A 16,224-nucleotide genomic window follows, 5' to 3' on the forward strand; every position below is an offset into this window, starting at 1 on the left:
CTATCTAACCAGTGAAATATAAGGAACTATGATAAATGAGGGGACTGATAGGGATAAATGAGGGGACTGATGGGGGTAGATTAGGGGACTGATGGGGATAAATGAGGAGACTGATGGGGATAAATGAGGGGACTGATGGGGATAAATTAGGGGACTGATAGGGATAAATGAGGGGACTGATGGGGATAAATGAGGGAACTGATAGGGATAAATGAGGGAACTGATAGGGATAAATGAGGGAACTGATAGGGATAAATGAGGGGACTGATGGGGATAAATGAGGGGACTGATGGGGATAAATGAGGGAACTGATAGGGATAAATGAGGGGACTGATGGGGATAAATGAGAGGACTGATGGGGATAAATGAGGGGACTGATGGGGATAAATGAGGGGACTGATGGGAATAAATGAGGGGACTGATGGGGATAAATGAGGGGACTGATGGGGATAAATGAGGGGACTGATGGGGATAAATGAGGGAACTGATGGGGATAAATGAGAGGACTGATGGGGATAAATGAGGGGACTGATGGGGATAAATGAGAGGACTGATGGGGATAAATGAGAGGACTGAACTGAAATTCAAGAAAATAACTACATATGAAACAATACATGGCTCTTTAATATAAACAAGATAAACGATTAATAAAATAAGCTGACACCTGCTATGAAAGGAGTTTTGTAAGGAGTAGGACATGAATCACATAATTTTGATTTTCTGCAGGTAATGCTATAGATTCGATAATACAATATAGTACTTCAGAGTCACAACGTAATGAACATAGTTCGGTTTCGACTGTCATATTCATAAGGTATGATAAACTCTGTTGTTGTCGTTGTGGGAAGCCAGTAGAGTTACAACCGTATCCTGAAGGAGCTGAAATGTAAATCAACGACTCAGAATGGTCACATGGCAACAGTATATACAGGACGACTCAGAATGGTCACATGGCAACAGTATATACAAGACGACTCAGAATGGTCACATGACAACAGTATTTACAAGACGACGATTCAGAATGATCACATGGCAACAGTATATACAGGACGACTCAGAATGGTCACATGGCAACAGTATATACAAGACGACTCAGAATGGTCACATGGCAACAGTATATACAGGACGACTAAGAATGGTCACATGGCATCATGTATGTATCATTGTCACACCACCAACTGTATCCTTGTCCATTTATACACCACCAGCTGTATCATTGTCACACCACCAACTGTATCATTGTCCATTTATACATCACCAACTGTATCAGTCACACCACCAAATGTATCATTGTCACACCACCAACTGTACCATTGTCACACCACCAACTGTATCATTGTCACACCACCAACTGTATCATTGTCCATTGTCACACCACCAACTGTATCATTGTCACACCACCAACTGTATCATTGTCACACCACCAACTATATCATTGTCACACCACCAACTGTATCATTGTCACACCACCAACTGTATCATTGTCACACCACCAACTGTATCATTGTCACACCACCAACTGTATCATTGTCACACCACCAACTGTATCATTGTCCATTTATACACCACCAACTGTATCATTGTCACACCACCAACTGTATCATTGTCACACCACCAACTGTATCATTGTCCATTTGTACACCACCAACTCTATCATTGTCACACCACCAACTGTATCATTGTCACACCACCAACTGTATTATTGTCACACCACCAACTGTATCATTGTCCATTTATACACCACCAACTGTATCATTGTCCATTTGTACACCACCAACTGTATCATTGTCCATTTATACACCACCAACTGTATCATTGTCCATTTATACACCACCAACTGTATCATTGTCACACCACCAACTGTATCATTGTCACACCACCAACTGTATCATTGTCACACCACCAACTGTATCATTGTCACACCACCAACTGTATCATTGTCACACCACCAACTGTACCATTGTCACACCACCAACTGTATCATTGTCACACCACCAACTGTATCATTGTCACACCACCAACTCTATCATTGTCACACCACCAACTGTATCATTGTCACACCACCAACTGTATCATTGTCACACCACCAACTGTATCATTGTCACACCACCAACTGTATCATTGTCACACCACCAACTGTATCATTGTCACACCACCAACTGTATCATTGTCACACCACCAACTGTATCATTGTCCATTTGTACACCACCAACTGTATCATTGTCCATTTATACACCACCAACTGTATCATTGTCACACCACCAACTGTATCATTGTCACACCACCAACTGTATCATTGTCACACCACCAACTGTATCATTGTCATACCACCAACTGTATCATTGTCACACCACCAACTGTATCATTGTCACACCACCCATTTGTCACACCACCAACTGTATCATTGTCACACCACCAACTGTATCATTGTCCAATGTTATTGTCACACCACCAACTGTATCATTGTCCATTTATACACCACCAACTGTATCATTGTCACACCACCAACTATCACACCACCAACTATATCATTGTCACACCACCAACTGTATCATTGTCACACCACCAACTGTACCATTGTCACACCACCAACTGTATCATTGTCACACCACCAACTGTATCATTGTCACACCACCAACTGTATTATTGTCACACCACCAACTGTATCATTGTCCATTTATACACCACCAACTGTATCATTGTCACACCACCAACTGTATCATTGTCACACCACCAACTGTATCATTGTCACACCACCAACTGTATCATTGTCACACCACCAACTGTATCATTGTCCACCACAACTGTACATTGTCACACCACCAACTGTATCATTGTCCACACCACCAACTGTATCATTGTCCACACCACCAACTTTATCATTGTCACACCACCAACTGTATCATTGTCACACCACCAACTGTATCATTGTCACACCACCAACTGTATCATTGTCACACCACCAACTGTATCATTGTCACTCCACCAACTGTATCATTGTCACACCACCAACTGTATCATTGTCACACCACCAACTGTATCATTGTCACACCACCAACTGTATCATTGTCACACCACCAACTGTATCATTGTCACACCACCAACTGTACCATTGTCACACCACCAACTGTATTATTGTCACACCATCAACTGTACCATTGTCACACCACCAACTGTATTATTGTCACACCACCAACTGTATCATTGTCACACCACCAACTGTACCATTGTCACACCACCAACTGTATCATTGTCACACCACCAACTGTATCATTGTCACACCACCAACTGTATCATTGTCACACCACCAACTGTATCATTGTCACACCACCAACTGTATCATTGTCCATTTGTACACCACCAACTGTATCATTGTCACACCACCAACTGTATCATTGTCACACCACCAACTGTATCATTGTCACACCACCAACTGTATCATTGTCACACCACCAACTGTATCATTGTCACACCACCAACTCTATCATTGTCACACCACCAACTGTATCATTGTCCATTTATACACCACCAACTGTATCATTGTCACACCACCAACTGTATCATTGTCACACCACCAACTGTATCATTGTCACACCACCAACTGTATCATTGTCACACCACCAACTGTATCATTGTCCATTTGTACACCACCAACTGTATCATTGTCACACCACCAACTATATCATTGTCACACCACCAACTGTATCATTGTCACACCACCAACTGTATCATTGTCACACCACCAACTGTATCATTGTCACACCACCAACTGTATCATTGTCACACCACCAACTGTACCATTGTCACACCACCAACTGTATCATTGTCACACCACCAACTGTATCATTGTCCATTTATACACCACCAACTGTATCATTGTCACACCACCAACTATATCATTGTCACACCACCAACTGTATCATTGTCACACCACCAACTGTATCATTGTCCATTTGTACACCACCAACTGTATCATTGTCCATTTATACACCACCAACTGTATCATTGTCACACCACCAACTGTATCATTGTCACACCACCAACTGTATCATTGTCCATTTATACACCACCAACTGTATCATTGTCCATTTATACACCACCAACTGTATCATTGTCACACCACCAACTGTATCATTGTCACACCACCAACTGTATCATTGTCACACCACCAACTGTATCATTGTCACACCACCAACTGTATCATTGTCCATTTATACACCACCAACTGTCCTGCTGTCCTTATATACTATCAATAACTATCATACTCCCCAATTATACTACCACCAACTTCCCTTTTGCCCCAATAAAGCACCATCGGCTGTCATTTTGTCTCAATTTACTACCATCAGCAATTATACCGTTCGTATCTAAAGCCACCAACTGTGGTATTGTCGCAACATTCTGCCACCAACTCTCATATTGTAACAATATTCTATCACCAACTTTCATATTTTGCAATATTCTGTCACCAACTTTCATATTGTTGCAATATTCTGTCACCAACTGTAATATTGTTGCAATATTCTGTCACCAACTTTCATATTGTTTTCTGTCACCAACTTTCATATTGTTGCAATATTCTGTCACCAAATGTAATATTTTTGCAATATTCTGTCACCAACTTTCATATTGTAACAATATTCTATCACCAACTTTCATATTGTTGCAAAATTCTGTCACCAATTGTAATATTGTTGCAATATTCTGTCACCAACTGTCATATTGTTGCAATATTATGTCACCAACTGTCATATTGTCGCAATATTCTGCCACTAACTTTCATATTACCCAATGTCTTTGACTTTATAAAAGTGCCCTTTTACTGCGTAGACTGCAATGCCATTATTATTATCATACTAACTCGACATATGAACCTAGCAGTACGGTGTGTAGACGAGCAATTACTTTCTATCTTAACGTTTTAGAACTGTGTTACCTCTCAAACTCTGGTGCTTTTGAGATGACATGTTGAAATTCTGAAAATGATATTAAGTCGTCATTATCAAGATCGGCTTCCTTCAGGATCTACAGCAGAAGAATATATGTGATGTATTGTTTCACAGTAAACATCTGGAAATGTACTCCATTTAATACTTATATATGTATCTTACATTAAAAACAGCTCTTGAAGAAATTACAGTATATATTTAAAACAATACTTTGGTAACGCCACTCCATTCTCCGTGCTTGTAATATATATACGAAGAGTGTCAACTAAATTTATTGTTTCCAAAATAATTTTAATGCTAAAAATGTGAATTTAATGCACGAAAATATTGGTATCAGAAATACCAGTAATTAAAGATAATTAAAGATATAGCTTAAACGGAACCTGTCTGGGATTATGCTTTCGATACAATATTTCAATTTTTTTTCTTTCTTTTTTATTCATAAGTAAGAATAAATTTTATAAAATTTATTAAGTGTCTACGCATGTACATCTGAGTTTATCGGGTATTTTACATACCCCAGTGATCAATTTTACCTACCTCAGTGACCAGTCTGACTCTTTCTTCATCTTTCAGTGTTGTCTCCCTCTGTGAGGAACATAGCCGTGTCACCATTTCCCCCAGGTCTTCACGTGATATCGCGTCATCGCCATCAAAGTCTGAAATAATGTAAGATCGAGGAATAAGTGTACCGTTATTATATAAAATCTAAAGTAAGGCCGAGGAATAAGTGTACCGTCAATGTGTATAATCTGAAGTAAGGCCGAGGAATAAGTGTACCGTCAATGTGTATAATCTGAAGTAAGGCCGAGGAATAAGTGTACCGTCAATGTGTATAATCTGAAGTAAGGCCGAGGAATAAGTGTACCGTCAATGTGTATAATCTGAAGTAAGGCCGAGGAATAATTGTACCGTCAATGTGTATAATCTGAAGTAAGGCCGAGGAATAAGTGTACCGTCAATGTGTATAATCTGAAGTAGGGCCGAGTAATAAGTGTACCGTCAATGTGTATAATCTGAAGTAAGACCGAGGAACAAGTGTACCGTCAATATGTATAATCTGAAGTAAGGCCGAGGAATAATTGTAGTGTCAATATGTATAATCAGAAGTAAGGCCGAGGAACACGTGTACCGTCAATATGTATAATCTGAAGTAAGGCCGAGGAATAATTGTACCGTCAATGTGTATAATCTGAAGTAAGACCGAGGAACAAGTGTACCGTCAATATGTATAATCTGAAGTAAGGCCGAGGAATAATTGTAGTGTCAATATGTATAATCAGAAGTAAGGCCGAGGAACACGTGTACCGTCAATATGTATAATCTGAAGTAAGGCCGAGGAATAATTTTACTGTCAATATGTATAATCTGAAGTAAGGCCGAGGAACACGTGTACCATCAATATGTATAATCTGAAGTAAGGCCGAGGAATAAGTGTACTGTCAATGTGTATAATCTGAAGTAAGGCCGAGGAATAAGTGTACCGTCAATGTGTATAATCTGAAGTAAGGCCGAGGAATAATTGTACTGTCAATAGGTATAATTTGAAGTAAGACCGAGGAATAAGTGTACCGTCAATATGTATAATCTGAAGTAAGGCCGAGGAATAATTGTACCGTCAATATGTATAATCTGAAGTAAGGCCGAGGAGTAATTGTACCGTCAATATGTATAATCTGAAGTAAGGCCGAGGAACACGTGTACCGTCAATATGTATAATCTGAAGTAAGGCCGAGGAATAATTGTACCGTCAATATGTATAATCTGAAGTAAGACCGAGGAATAAGTGTACTGTCAATGTGTATAATCTGAAGTAAGGCCGAGGAATAATTGTACCGTCAATGTGTATAATCTGAAGTAAGGCCGAGGAATAAGTGTACTGTCAATGTATAATCTGAAGTAAGGCCGAGGAATAAGTGTACCGTCAATGTGTATAATCTGAAGTAAGACCGAGGAATAAGTGTACTGTCAATGTGTATAATCTGAAGTAAGGCCGAGGAATAAGTGTACCGTCAATGTGTATAATCTGAAGTAAGACCGAGGAATAATTGTACTGTCAATGTGTATAATCTGAAGTAAGGCCGAGGAATAAGTGTACTGTCAATGTGTATAATCTGCAGTAAGGCCGAGGAATTATTGTTCTGTCAATATGTATAATCTGAAGTAAGGCCGAGGAATAATTGTACTGTCAATGTGTATAATCTGCAGTAAGGCCGAGGAATTATTGTTCTGTCAATGTGTATAATCTGAAGTAAGGCCGAGGAATAATTGTACTGTCAATGTGTATAATCTGAAGTAAGGCCGAGGAATAATTGTACCGTCAATATGTATAATCTGAAGTAAGGCCGAGGAATAATTGTACCGTCAATATGTATAATCTGAAGTAAGGCCGAGGAATAATTGTACCGTCAATATGTATAATCTGAAGTAAGACCGAGGAATAATTGTACTGTCAATGTGTATAATCTGAAGTAAGGCCGAGGAATAAGTGTACCGTCAATGTGTATAATCTGAAGTAAGGCCGAGGAATTATTGTTCTGTCAATGTGTATAATCTGAAGTAAGGCCGAGGAATAAGTGTAGTGTCAATATGTATAATCTGAAGTAAGGCCGAGGAATAATTGTACTGTCAATGTGTATAATCTGAAGTAAGGCCGAGGAATAATTGAACCGTCAATATGTATAATCTGAAGTAAGGCCGAGGAATAAGTGTACCGTCAATGTGTATAATCTGAAGTAAGACCGAGGAATAATTGTACTGTCAATGTGTATAATCTGAAGTAAGGCCGAGGAATAAGTGTACTGTCAATGTATAATCTGAAGTAAGGCCGAGGAACACGTGTACCGTCAATATGTAAAACCTGAAGGAAGGCCGAGGAATAATTGTACTGTCAATGTATAATCTGAAGTAAGGCCGAGGAATAATTGTACTGTCAATGTGTATAATCTGAAGTAAGGCCGAGGAATAATTGTACTGTCAATGTGTATAATCTGAAGTAAGGCCGAGGAATAATTGTACCGTCAATATGTATAATCTGAAGTAAGGCCGAGGAATAATTGTACCGTCAATATGTATAATCTGAAGTAAGGCCGAGGAATAATTGTACCGTCAATATGTATAATCTGAAGTAAGACCGAGGAATAATTGTACTGTCAATGTGTATAATCTGAAGTAAGGCCGAGGAATAAGTGTACCGTCAATGTGTATAATCTGAAGTAAGGCCGAGGAATTATTGTTCTGTCAATGTGTATAATCTGAAGTAAGGCCGAGGAATAAGTGTAGTGTCAATATGTATAATCTGAAGTAAGGCCGAGGAATAATTGTACTGTCAATGTGTATAATCTGAAGTAAGGCCGAGGAATAATTGTACCGTCAATGTGTATAATCTGAAGTAAGGCCGAGGAATACGTGTACCGTCAATATGTATAATCTGAAGTAAGGCCGAGGAATAATTGTACCGTCAATATGTATAATCTGAAGTAAGGCCGAGGAATAAGTGTACTGTCAATGTATAATCTGAAGTAAGGCCGAGGAATAAGTGTACCGTCAATGTGTATAATCTGAAGTAAGACCGAGGAATACGTGTACCGTCAATATGTATAATCTGAAGTAAAGTCGAGGAATAATTGTACTGTCAATATGTTAATCTGAAGTAAGGCCAAGGAATACCTGTACCGTCAATATGTATAATCTGAAGTAAAGCCGAGGAATAATTGTACTGTCAATATGTATAATCTGAAGTAAAGTCGAGGAATACCTGTACCGTCAATATGTATAATCTGAAGTAAAGACGAGGAATAATTGTACTGTCAATATGTTAATCTGAAGTAAGGCCGAGGAACACGTGTACCGTCAATGTGTATAATCTGAAGTAAGGCCGAGGAATAATTGTACTGTCAATGTGTATAATCTGAAGTAAGGCCGAGGAATAATTGTACTGTCAATGTGTATAATCTGAAGTAAGGCCGAGGAACACGTGTACCCTCAATATGCATAATCTGAAGTAAGGCCGAGGAATAATTGTACCGTCAATATGTATAATCTGAAGTAAGGTTGAGGAATAAGTGTATTGTCAATATGTATAATCTGAAGTAAGGCCGAGGAATACGTGTACTGTCAATGTGTATAATCTGAAGTAAGGCCGAGGAATAAGTGTACCGTCAATATGTATAATCTGAAGTAAGGCCGAGGAATAAGTGTACCGTCAATGTGTATAATCTGAAGTAAGGCCGAGGAATAAGTGTACCGTCAATATGTATAATCTGAAGTAAGGCCGAGGAATAATTGTACCGTCAATATGTATAATCTGAAGGAAGGCCGAGGAATAAGTGTAGTGTCAATATGTATAATCTGAAGTAAGGCCGAGGAACACGTGTACCGTCAATATGTATAATCTGAAGTAAGGCCGAGGAATAATTGTAGTGTCAATATGTATAATCTGAAGTAAGGCCGAGGAATAAGTGTACTGTCAATGTATAATCTGAAGTAAGGCCGAGGAATACGTGTACCGTCAATGAGTATAATCTGAAGTAAGGCCGAGGAATAATTGTACCGTCAATATGTATAATCTGAAGTAAGGCCGAGGAATAAGTGTACTGTCAATGTATAATCTGAAGTAAGGCCGAGGAATAAGTGTACCGTCAATGTGTATAATCTGAAGTAAGGCCGAGGAATAATTGTACTGTCAATGTGTATAATCTGAAGTAAGGCCGAGGAATAATTGTACCGTCAATATGTATAATCTGAAGTAAGGCCGAGGAACACGTGTACCGTCAATATGTAAAACCTGAAGGAAGGCCGAGGAATAATTGTACTGTCAATGTATAATCTGAAGTAAGGCCGAGGAATAAGTGTACTGTCAATGTGTATAATCTGAAGTAAGGCCGAGGAATAAGTGTACCGTCAATATGTATAATCTGAATAAGGCCAGTGTACCGTCAATGTGTATAATCTGAAGTAAGGCCGAGGAATAAGTGTACCGTCAATATAATGTATAATCTGTAAGGTCAATATGAGGAATAAAGTGTACCGTCAATATGTATAATCTGAAGTAAGGTAGACGAATCAGTGTACCGTCAATATGTATAATCTGAAGTAAGGCCGAGGTATTAGTGTACCGTCAATATGTATAATTTTAAGTATTCACCTGTATATTGACCTCGCAAATCATGCATGATTGAGTCAGATTAGGTGGCACTACATTTTTATGTTCAAAACACTATTACAATGAACAGAGTTAAGAGAATATCTGTCTCGACACTCGGTATACAGGGTCCAGTCTTAATAGAGTTAAGAGAAGATATGTCTCGACACTCGGAATACAGGGTCCAGTCTTAATAGAGTTAAGAGAAGATATGTCTCGACACTCGGAATACAGGGTCCAGTCTGACAATGAATAGAGTTAAGAGAAAAGATGTCTCGACACTCGGTATACAGGGTAAAGTCTGACAATGAATAGAGTTAAGAGAAGATATGTCTCGACACTCGGTATACAGGGTCCAGTCTGACAATGAACAGAGTTAAGAGAAAATATGTCTCAACACTCGGTATACAGGGTCCAGTCTGACAATGAATAGAGTTAAGAGAAAAGATGTCTCGACACTCGGTATACAGGGTCCAGTCTGACAATGAATAGAGTTAAGAGAAGATATGTCTCGACACTCGGTATACAGGGTCCAGTCTGACAATGAACAGAGTTAAGAGAATATCTGTATCATACTCGGAATACAGGGTCCAGTCTGACAATGAATAGAGTTAAGAGAGGATATGTCTCGACACTCGTTATACAGGGTAAAGTCTGAATAGAGTTAAGAGAAGATATGTCTCAACACTCGGTATACAGGGTCCAGTCTGACAATGAATAGAGTTAAGAGAAAATATGTCTCAACACTCGGTATACAGGGTCTAGTCTGACAATGAATAGAGTTAAGAGAAAATATGTCTCGACACTCGGTATACAGGGTAAAGTCTGAATAGAGTTAAGAGAAGATATCTCTCGACACTCGGTATACAGGGTCCAGTCTGAATAGAGTTAAGAGAAGATCTGTCTCGACACTCGGTATACAGGGTCTAGTCTGACAATGAATAGAGTTAAGAGAAAATTTGTCTCTACACTCGTTATACAGGGTCCAGTCTGAATAGAGTTAAGAGAAGATATGTCTCAACACTCGGTATACAGGGTCCAGTCTGACAGAGTTAATAGAAGATATGTCTCAACAATCAGAGTACAGGTACCAGCAATACAATGAATAGAGTTAAGAGGGTCCACACTCGGTATACAGGGTCCAGTCTTGAATAGAGTTAAGAGAAGATATGTCTCAACACTCGGTATACAGGGTCCAGTCTGACAATGAATAGAGTTAAGAGAAAATATGTCTCGACACTCGGTATTCAGGGTATAGTATGAATAGAGTTAAGAGAAGATATGTCTCAACACTCGGTATACAGGGTCCAGTCTGACAATGAATAGAGTTAAGAGAAGATATGTCTCGACACTCGGTATACAGGGTCCAGTCTGACAATGAATAGAGTTAAGAGAAAATATGTCTCGACACTCGGTATACAGGGTCCAGTCTGACAATGAATAGAGTTAAGAGAAAAGATGTCTCGACACTCGGTATACAGGGTCCAGTCTGAATAGAGTTAAGAGAAGATATGTCTCAACACTCGGTATACAGGGTCCAGTCTGACAATGAATAGAGTTAAGAGAATATATGTCTCAACACTCGGTATACAGGGTCCAGTCTGACAATGAATAGAGTTAAGAGAACAGATGTCTCGACACTCGGTATACAGGGTCCAGTCTGACAATGAATAGAGTTAAGAGAAGATATGTCTCGACACTCGGTATACAGGGTCCAGTCTGACAATGAACAGAGTTAAGAGAAAATATGTCTCAACACTCGGTATACAGGGTCCAGTCTGACAATGAATAGAGTTAAGAGAAAAGATGTCTCGACACTCGGTATACAGGGTCCAGTCTGAATAGAGTTAAGAGAAGATATGTCTCAACACTCGGTATACAGGGTCCAGTCTGACAATGAATAGAGTTAAGAGAAAAGATGTCTCGACACTCGGTATACAGGGTAAAGTCTGAATAGAGTTAAGAGAAGATATGTCTCGACACTCGGTATACAGGGTCCAGTCTGACAATGAATAGAGTTAAGAGAAAAGATGTCTCGACACTCGGTATACAGGGTCCAGTTTTGATAGAGTTAAGAGAAGATATGTCTCGACACTCGGTATACAGGGTAAGAGAAAAGTCTCAACACTCGGTATACAGGGTCCAGACAATGAATAGAGTTAAGAGAAGATATCTCTCGACACTCGGTATACAGGGTCCAGTCTGAATAGAGTTAAGAGAAGATATGTCTCGACACTCGGTATACAGGGTCTAGTCTGAATAGAGTTAAGAGAAGATATGTCTCAACACTCTGAATAGAGTTAAGAGAAAAGATGTCTCGACACTCGGTATACAGGGTCCAGTCTGAATAGAGTTAAGAGAAGATATGTCTCAACACTCGGTATACAGGGTCCAGTCTGACAATGAATAGAGTTAAGAGAAAATATGTCTCGACACTCGGTATACAGGGTCCAGTCTGACAATGAATAGAGTTAAGAGAAAAGATGTCTCGACACTCGGTATACAGGGTAAAGTCTGAATAGAGTTAAGAGAATATATGTCTCGACACTCGGTATACAGGGTCCAGTCTGAATAGAGTTAAGAGAAGATATGTCTCAACACTCGGTATACAGGGTCTAGTCTGACAATAAGAGAATAGAGTTAAGAGAAAGATGTCTCGACACTCGGTATACAGGGTCCAGTATACTGAATAGAGTTAAGAGAAGATATGTCTCAACACTCGGTATACAGGGTCCAGTCTGACAATGAATAGAGTTAAGAGAAAATATGTCTCGACACTCGGTATACAGGGTCCAGTCTGACAATGAATAGAGTTAAGAGAAAAGGTGACTCGACACTCGGAATACAGGCTCCAGTCTGAATAGAGTTAAGAGAACTCGGTATACAGACAATGAATAGAGTTAAGAGAATATATGTCTCAACACTCGGTATACAGGGTCCAGTCTGACAATGAATAGAGTTAAGAGAAAAGATGTCTCGACACTCGGTATACAGGGTAAAGTCTGACAATGAATAGAGTTAAGAGAAGATATGTCTCGACACTCGGTATACAGGGTCCAGTCTGACAATGAATAGAGTTAAGAGAAAAGATGTCTCGACACTCGGTATACAGGGTCCAGTCTGAATAGAGTTAAGAGAAGATATGTCTCAACACTCGGTATACAGGGTCCAGTCTGACAATGAATAGAGTTAAGAGAAAAGATGTCTCGACACTCGGTATACAGGGTCCAGTCTGAATAGAGTTAAGAGAAGATATGTCTCAACACTCGGTATACAGGGTCCAGTCTGACAATGAATAGAGTTAAGAGAAGATATGTCTCGACACTCGGTATACAGGGTCAAGTCAGACTCTGAATTGAGTTAAGAGAAGATATGTCTCAACACTCGGTATACAGGGTCCAGTCTGACAATGAATAGAGTTAAGAGAAAAGATGTCTCGACACTCGGTATACAGGGTCCAGTCTGAATAGAGTTAAGAGAAGATATCTCTCGACACTCGGTATACAGGGTCCAGTCTGAATAGAGTTAAGAGAATATATGTCTCAACACTCGGTATACAGGGTCCAGTCTGACAATGAATAGAGTCTGAATAGAGTTAAGAGAAGATCTGTCTCGACACTCGGTATACAGGGTCCAGTCTGACAATGAATAGAGTTAAGAGAAAAGATGTCTCGACACTCGGTATACAGGGTCCAGTCTGAATAGAGTTAAGAGAAGATATCTCTCGACACTCGGTATACAGGGTCCAGTCTGAATAGAGTTAAGAGAAGATATGTCTCAACACTCGGTATACAGGGTCCAGTCTGACAATGAATAGAGTTAAGAGAAAAGATGTCTCGACACTCGGTATACAGGGTCCAGTCTGAATAGAGTTAAGAGAAGATATGTCTCAACACTCGGTATACAGGGTCCAGTCTGACAATGAATAGAGTTAAGAGAAAAGATGTCTCAACACTCGGTATACAGGGTCCAGTCTGAATAGAGTTAAGAGAAGATATGTCTCGACACTCGGTATACAGGGTCCAGTCTGACAATGAACAGAGTTAAGAGAAAATATGTCTCAACACTCGGTATACAGGGTCCAGTCTGACAATGAATAGAGTTAAGAGAAAAGATGTCTCGACACTCGGTATACAGGGTAAAGTCTGAATAGAGTTAAGAGAAGATATGTCTCAACACTCGGTATACAGGGTCCAGTCTGACAATGAACAGAGTTAAGAGAATATCTGTCCCATACTCGGAATACAGGGTCCAGTCTGACAATGAATAGAGTTAAGAGAAAAGATGTCTCGACACTCGGTATACAGGGTCCAGTCTGAATAGAGTTAAGAGAAGATATCTCTCGACACTCGCTATATAGGGTCCAGTCTGAATAGAGTTAAGAGAAGATATGTCTCAACACTCGGTATACAGGGTCTAGTCTGACAATGAATAGAGTTAAGAGAAAATTTGTCTCTACACTCGGAATACAGGCTCCAGTCTGAATAGAGTTAAGAGAAGATATGTCTCAACACTCGGTATACAGGGTCCAGTCTGACAATGAATAGAGTTAAGAGAAAATATGTCTCGACACTCGGTATACAGGGTAAAGTCTGACAATGAACAGAGTTAAGAGAAAAGATGTCTCAACACTCGGTATACCGGGTCCAGTCTGACAATGAATAGAGTTAAGAGAAAATATGTCTCGACACTCGGTATACAGGGTAAAGTCTGACAATGAATAGAGTTAAGAGAAGATATGTCTCGACACTCGGTATACAGGGTCCAGTCAATGAATAGAGTTAAGAGAAGATGTCTCGACACTCGGTATACAGAGTGACAATGAATAAGAGAAGATATGTCTCAACACTCGGTATACAGGGTCCAGTCTGAAAAGTCTGAATAGAGTTAAGAGAAGATATGTCTCGACACTCGGTATACAGGGTCCAGTCTGACAATGAACAGAGTTAAGAGAAAATATGTCTCAACACTCGGTATACAGGGTCCAGTCTGACAATGAATAGAGTTAAGAGAAAAGATGTCTCGACACTCGGTATACAGGGTCCAGTCTGAATAGAGTTAAGAGAAGATATGTCTCGACACTCGGTATACAGGGTCCAGTCAATGAATAGAGTTAAGAGAAAATATCTCTCGACACTCGGTATACAGGGTCCAGTCTGAATAGAGTTAAGAGAAGATCTGTCTCGACACTCGGTATACAGGGTCCAGTCTGACAATGAATAGAGTTAAGAGAAAAGATGTCTCGACACTCGGTATACAGGGTCCAGTCTGAATAGAGTTAAGAGTCTCAACACTCGGTATACAGGGTCCAGTCTGACAATGAATAGAGTTAAGAGAAAATATGTCTCGACACTCGGTATACAGGGTCCACTGACACTCGGTATAGAGTCTGACAAAGAGTTAAGAGAAGATGTCTCGACACTCGGTATACAGGGTCCAGTCTCAATGAATAGAGTTAAGAGAAGATATGTCTCAACACTCGGTATACAGGGTCCAGTCTGACAATGAATAGAGTTAAGAGAAAAGATGACACTCGGTATACAGGGTCCACACTCAACACTCGGTATACAGGGTCCAGTCTGAATAGAGTTAAGAGAAGATATGTCTCAACACTCGGTATACAGGGTCCAGTCTGACAATGAATAGAGTTAAGAGAAAAGATGTCTCGACACTCGGTATACAGGGTCCAGTCTGAATAGAGTTAAGAGAAGATATGTCTCGACACTCGGTATACAGGGTCTAGTCTGAATAGAGTTAAGAGAAGATATCTCTCGACACTCGGTATACAGGGTAAAGTCTGAATAGAGTTAAGAGAAGATATCTCTCGACACTCGGTATACAGGGTCCAGTCTGAATAGAGTTAAGAGAAGATATCTCTCGACACTCGGTATACAGGGTCCAGTCTGAATAGAGTTAAGAGAAGATATGTCTCGACACTCGGTATACAGGGTCCAGTCTGAATAGAGTTAAGAGAATATATGTCTCAACACTCGGTATACAGGGTCCAGTCTGACAATGAATAGAGTTAAGAGAAAAGATGTCTCGACACTCGGAATACAGGCTCCAGTCTGAATAGAGTTAAGAGAAAAGATGTCTCACACTCGGTATACAGGGTAAAGTCTGACAATGAAT

At 39.8% G+C, this 16,224-nt stretch overlaps 1 protein-coding gene across 1 annotated transcript; it reads right to left on the bottom strand.

Annotated features, from left to right (window-relative positions):
* Nucleotides 1–624: 624 nt before the first annotated feature.
* LOC132563392 (calcium and integrin-binding protein 1-like) lies at nt 625–5,608 on the bottom strand (the record flags this gene model as incomplete). The annotated part of the gene is made up of 3 exons (XM_060228155.1): nt 625–879; nt 4,937–5,025; nt 5,490–5,608. Coding segments are annotated over 3 exons (230 nt in total), but the record flags the coding sequence as incomplete, so codon positions are not given.
* Between the last annotated feature and the right edge of the window lie 10,616 nt (nt 5,609–16,224).

This window comes from Ylistrum balloti, unplaced genomic scaffold (genome assembly GCF_031769215.1).
Source record: "Ylistrum balloti isolate Yb309-2 unplaced genomic scaffold, AGI_CSIRO_Ybal_v1 Utg371706, whole genome shotgun sequence".
NCBI lineage: Eukaryota > Metazoa > Mollusca > Bivalvia > Pectinida > Pectinidae > Ylistrum > Ylistrum balloti.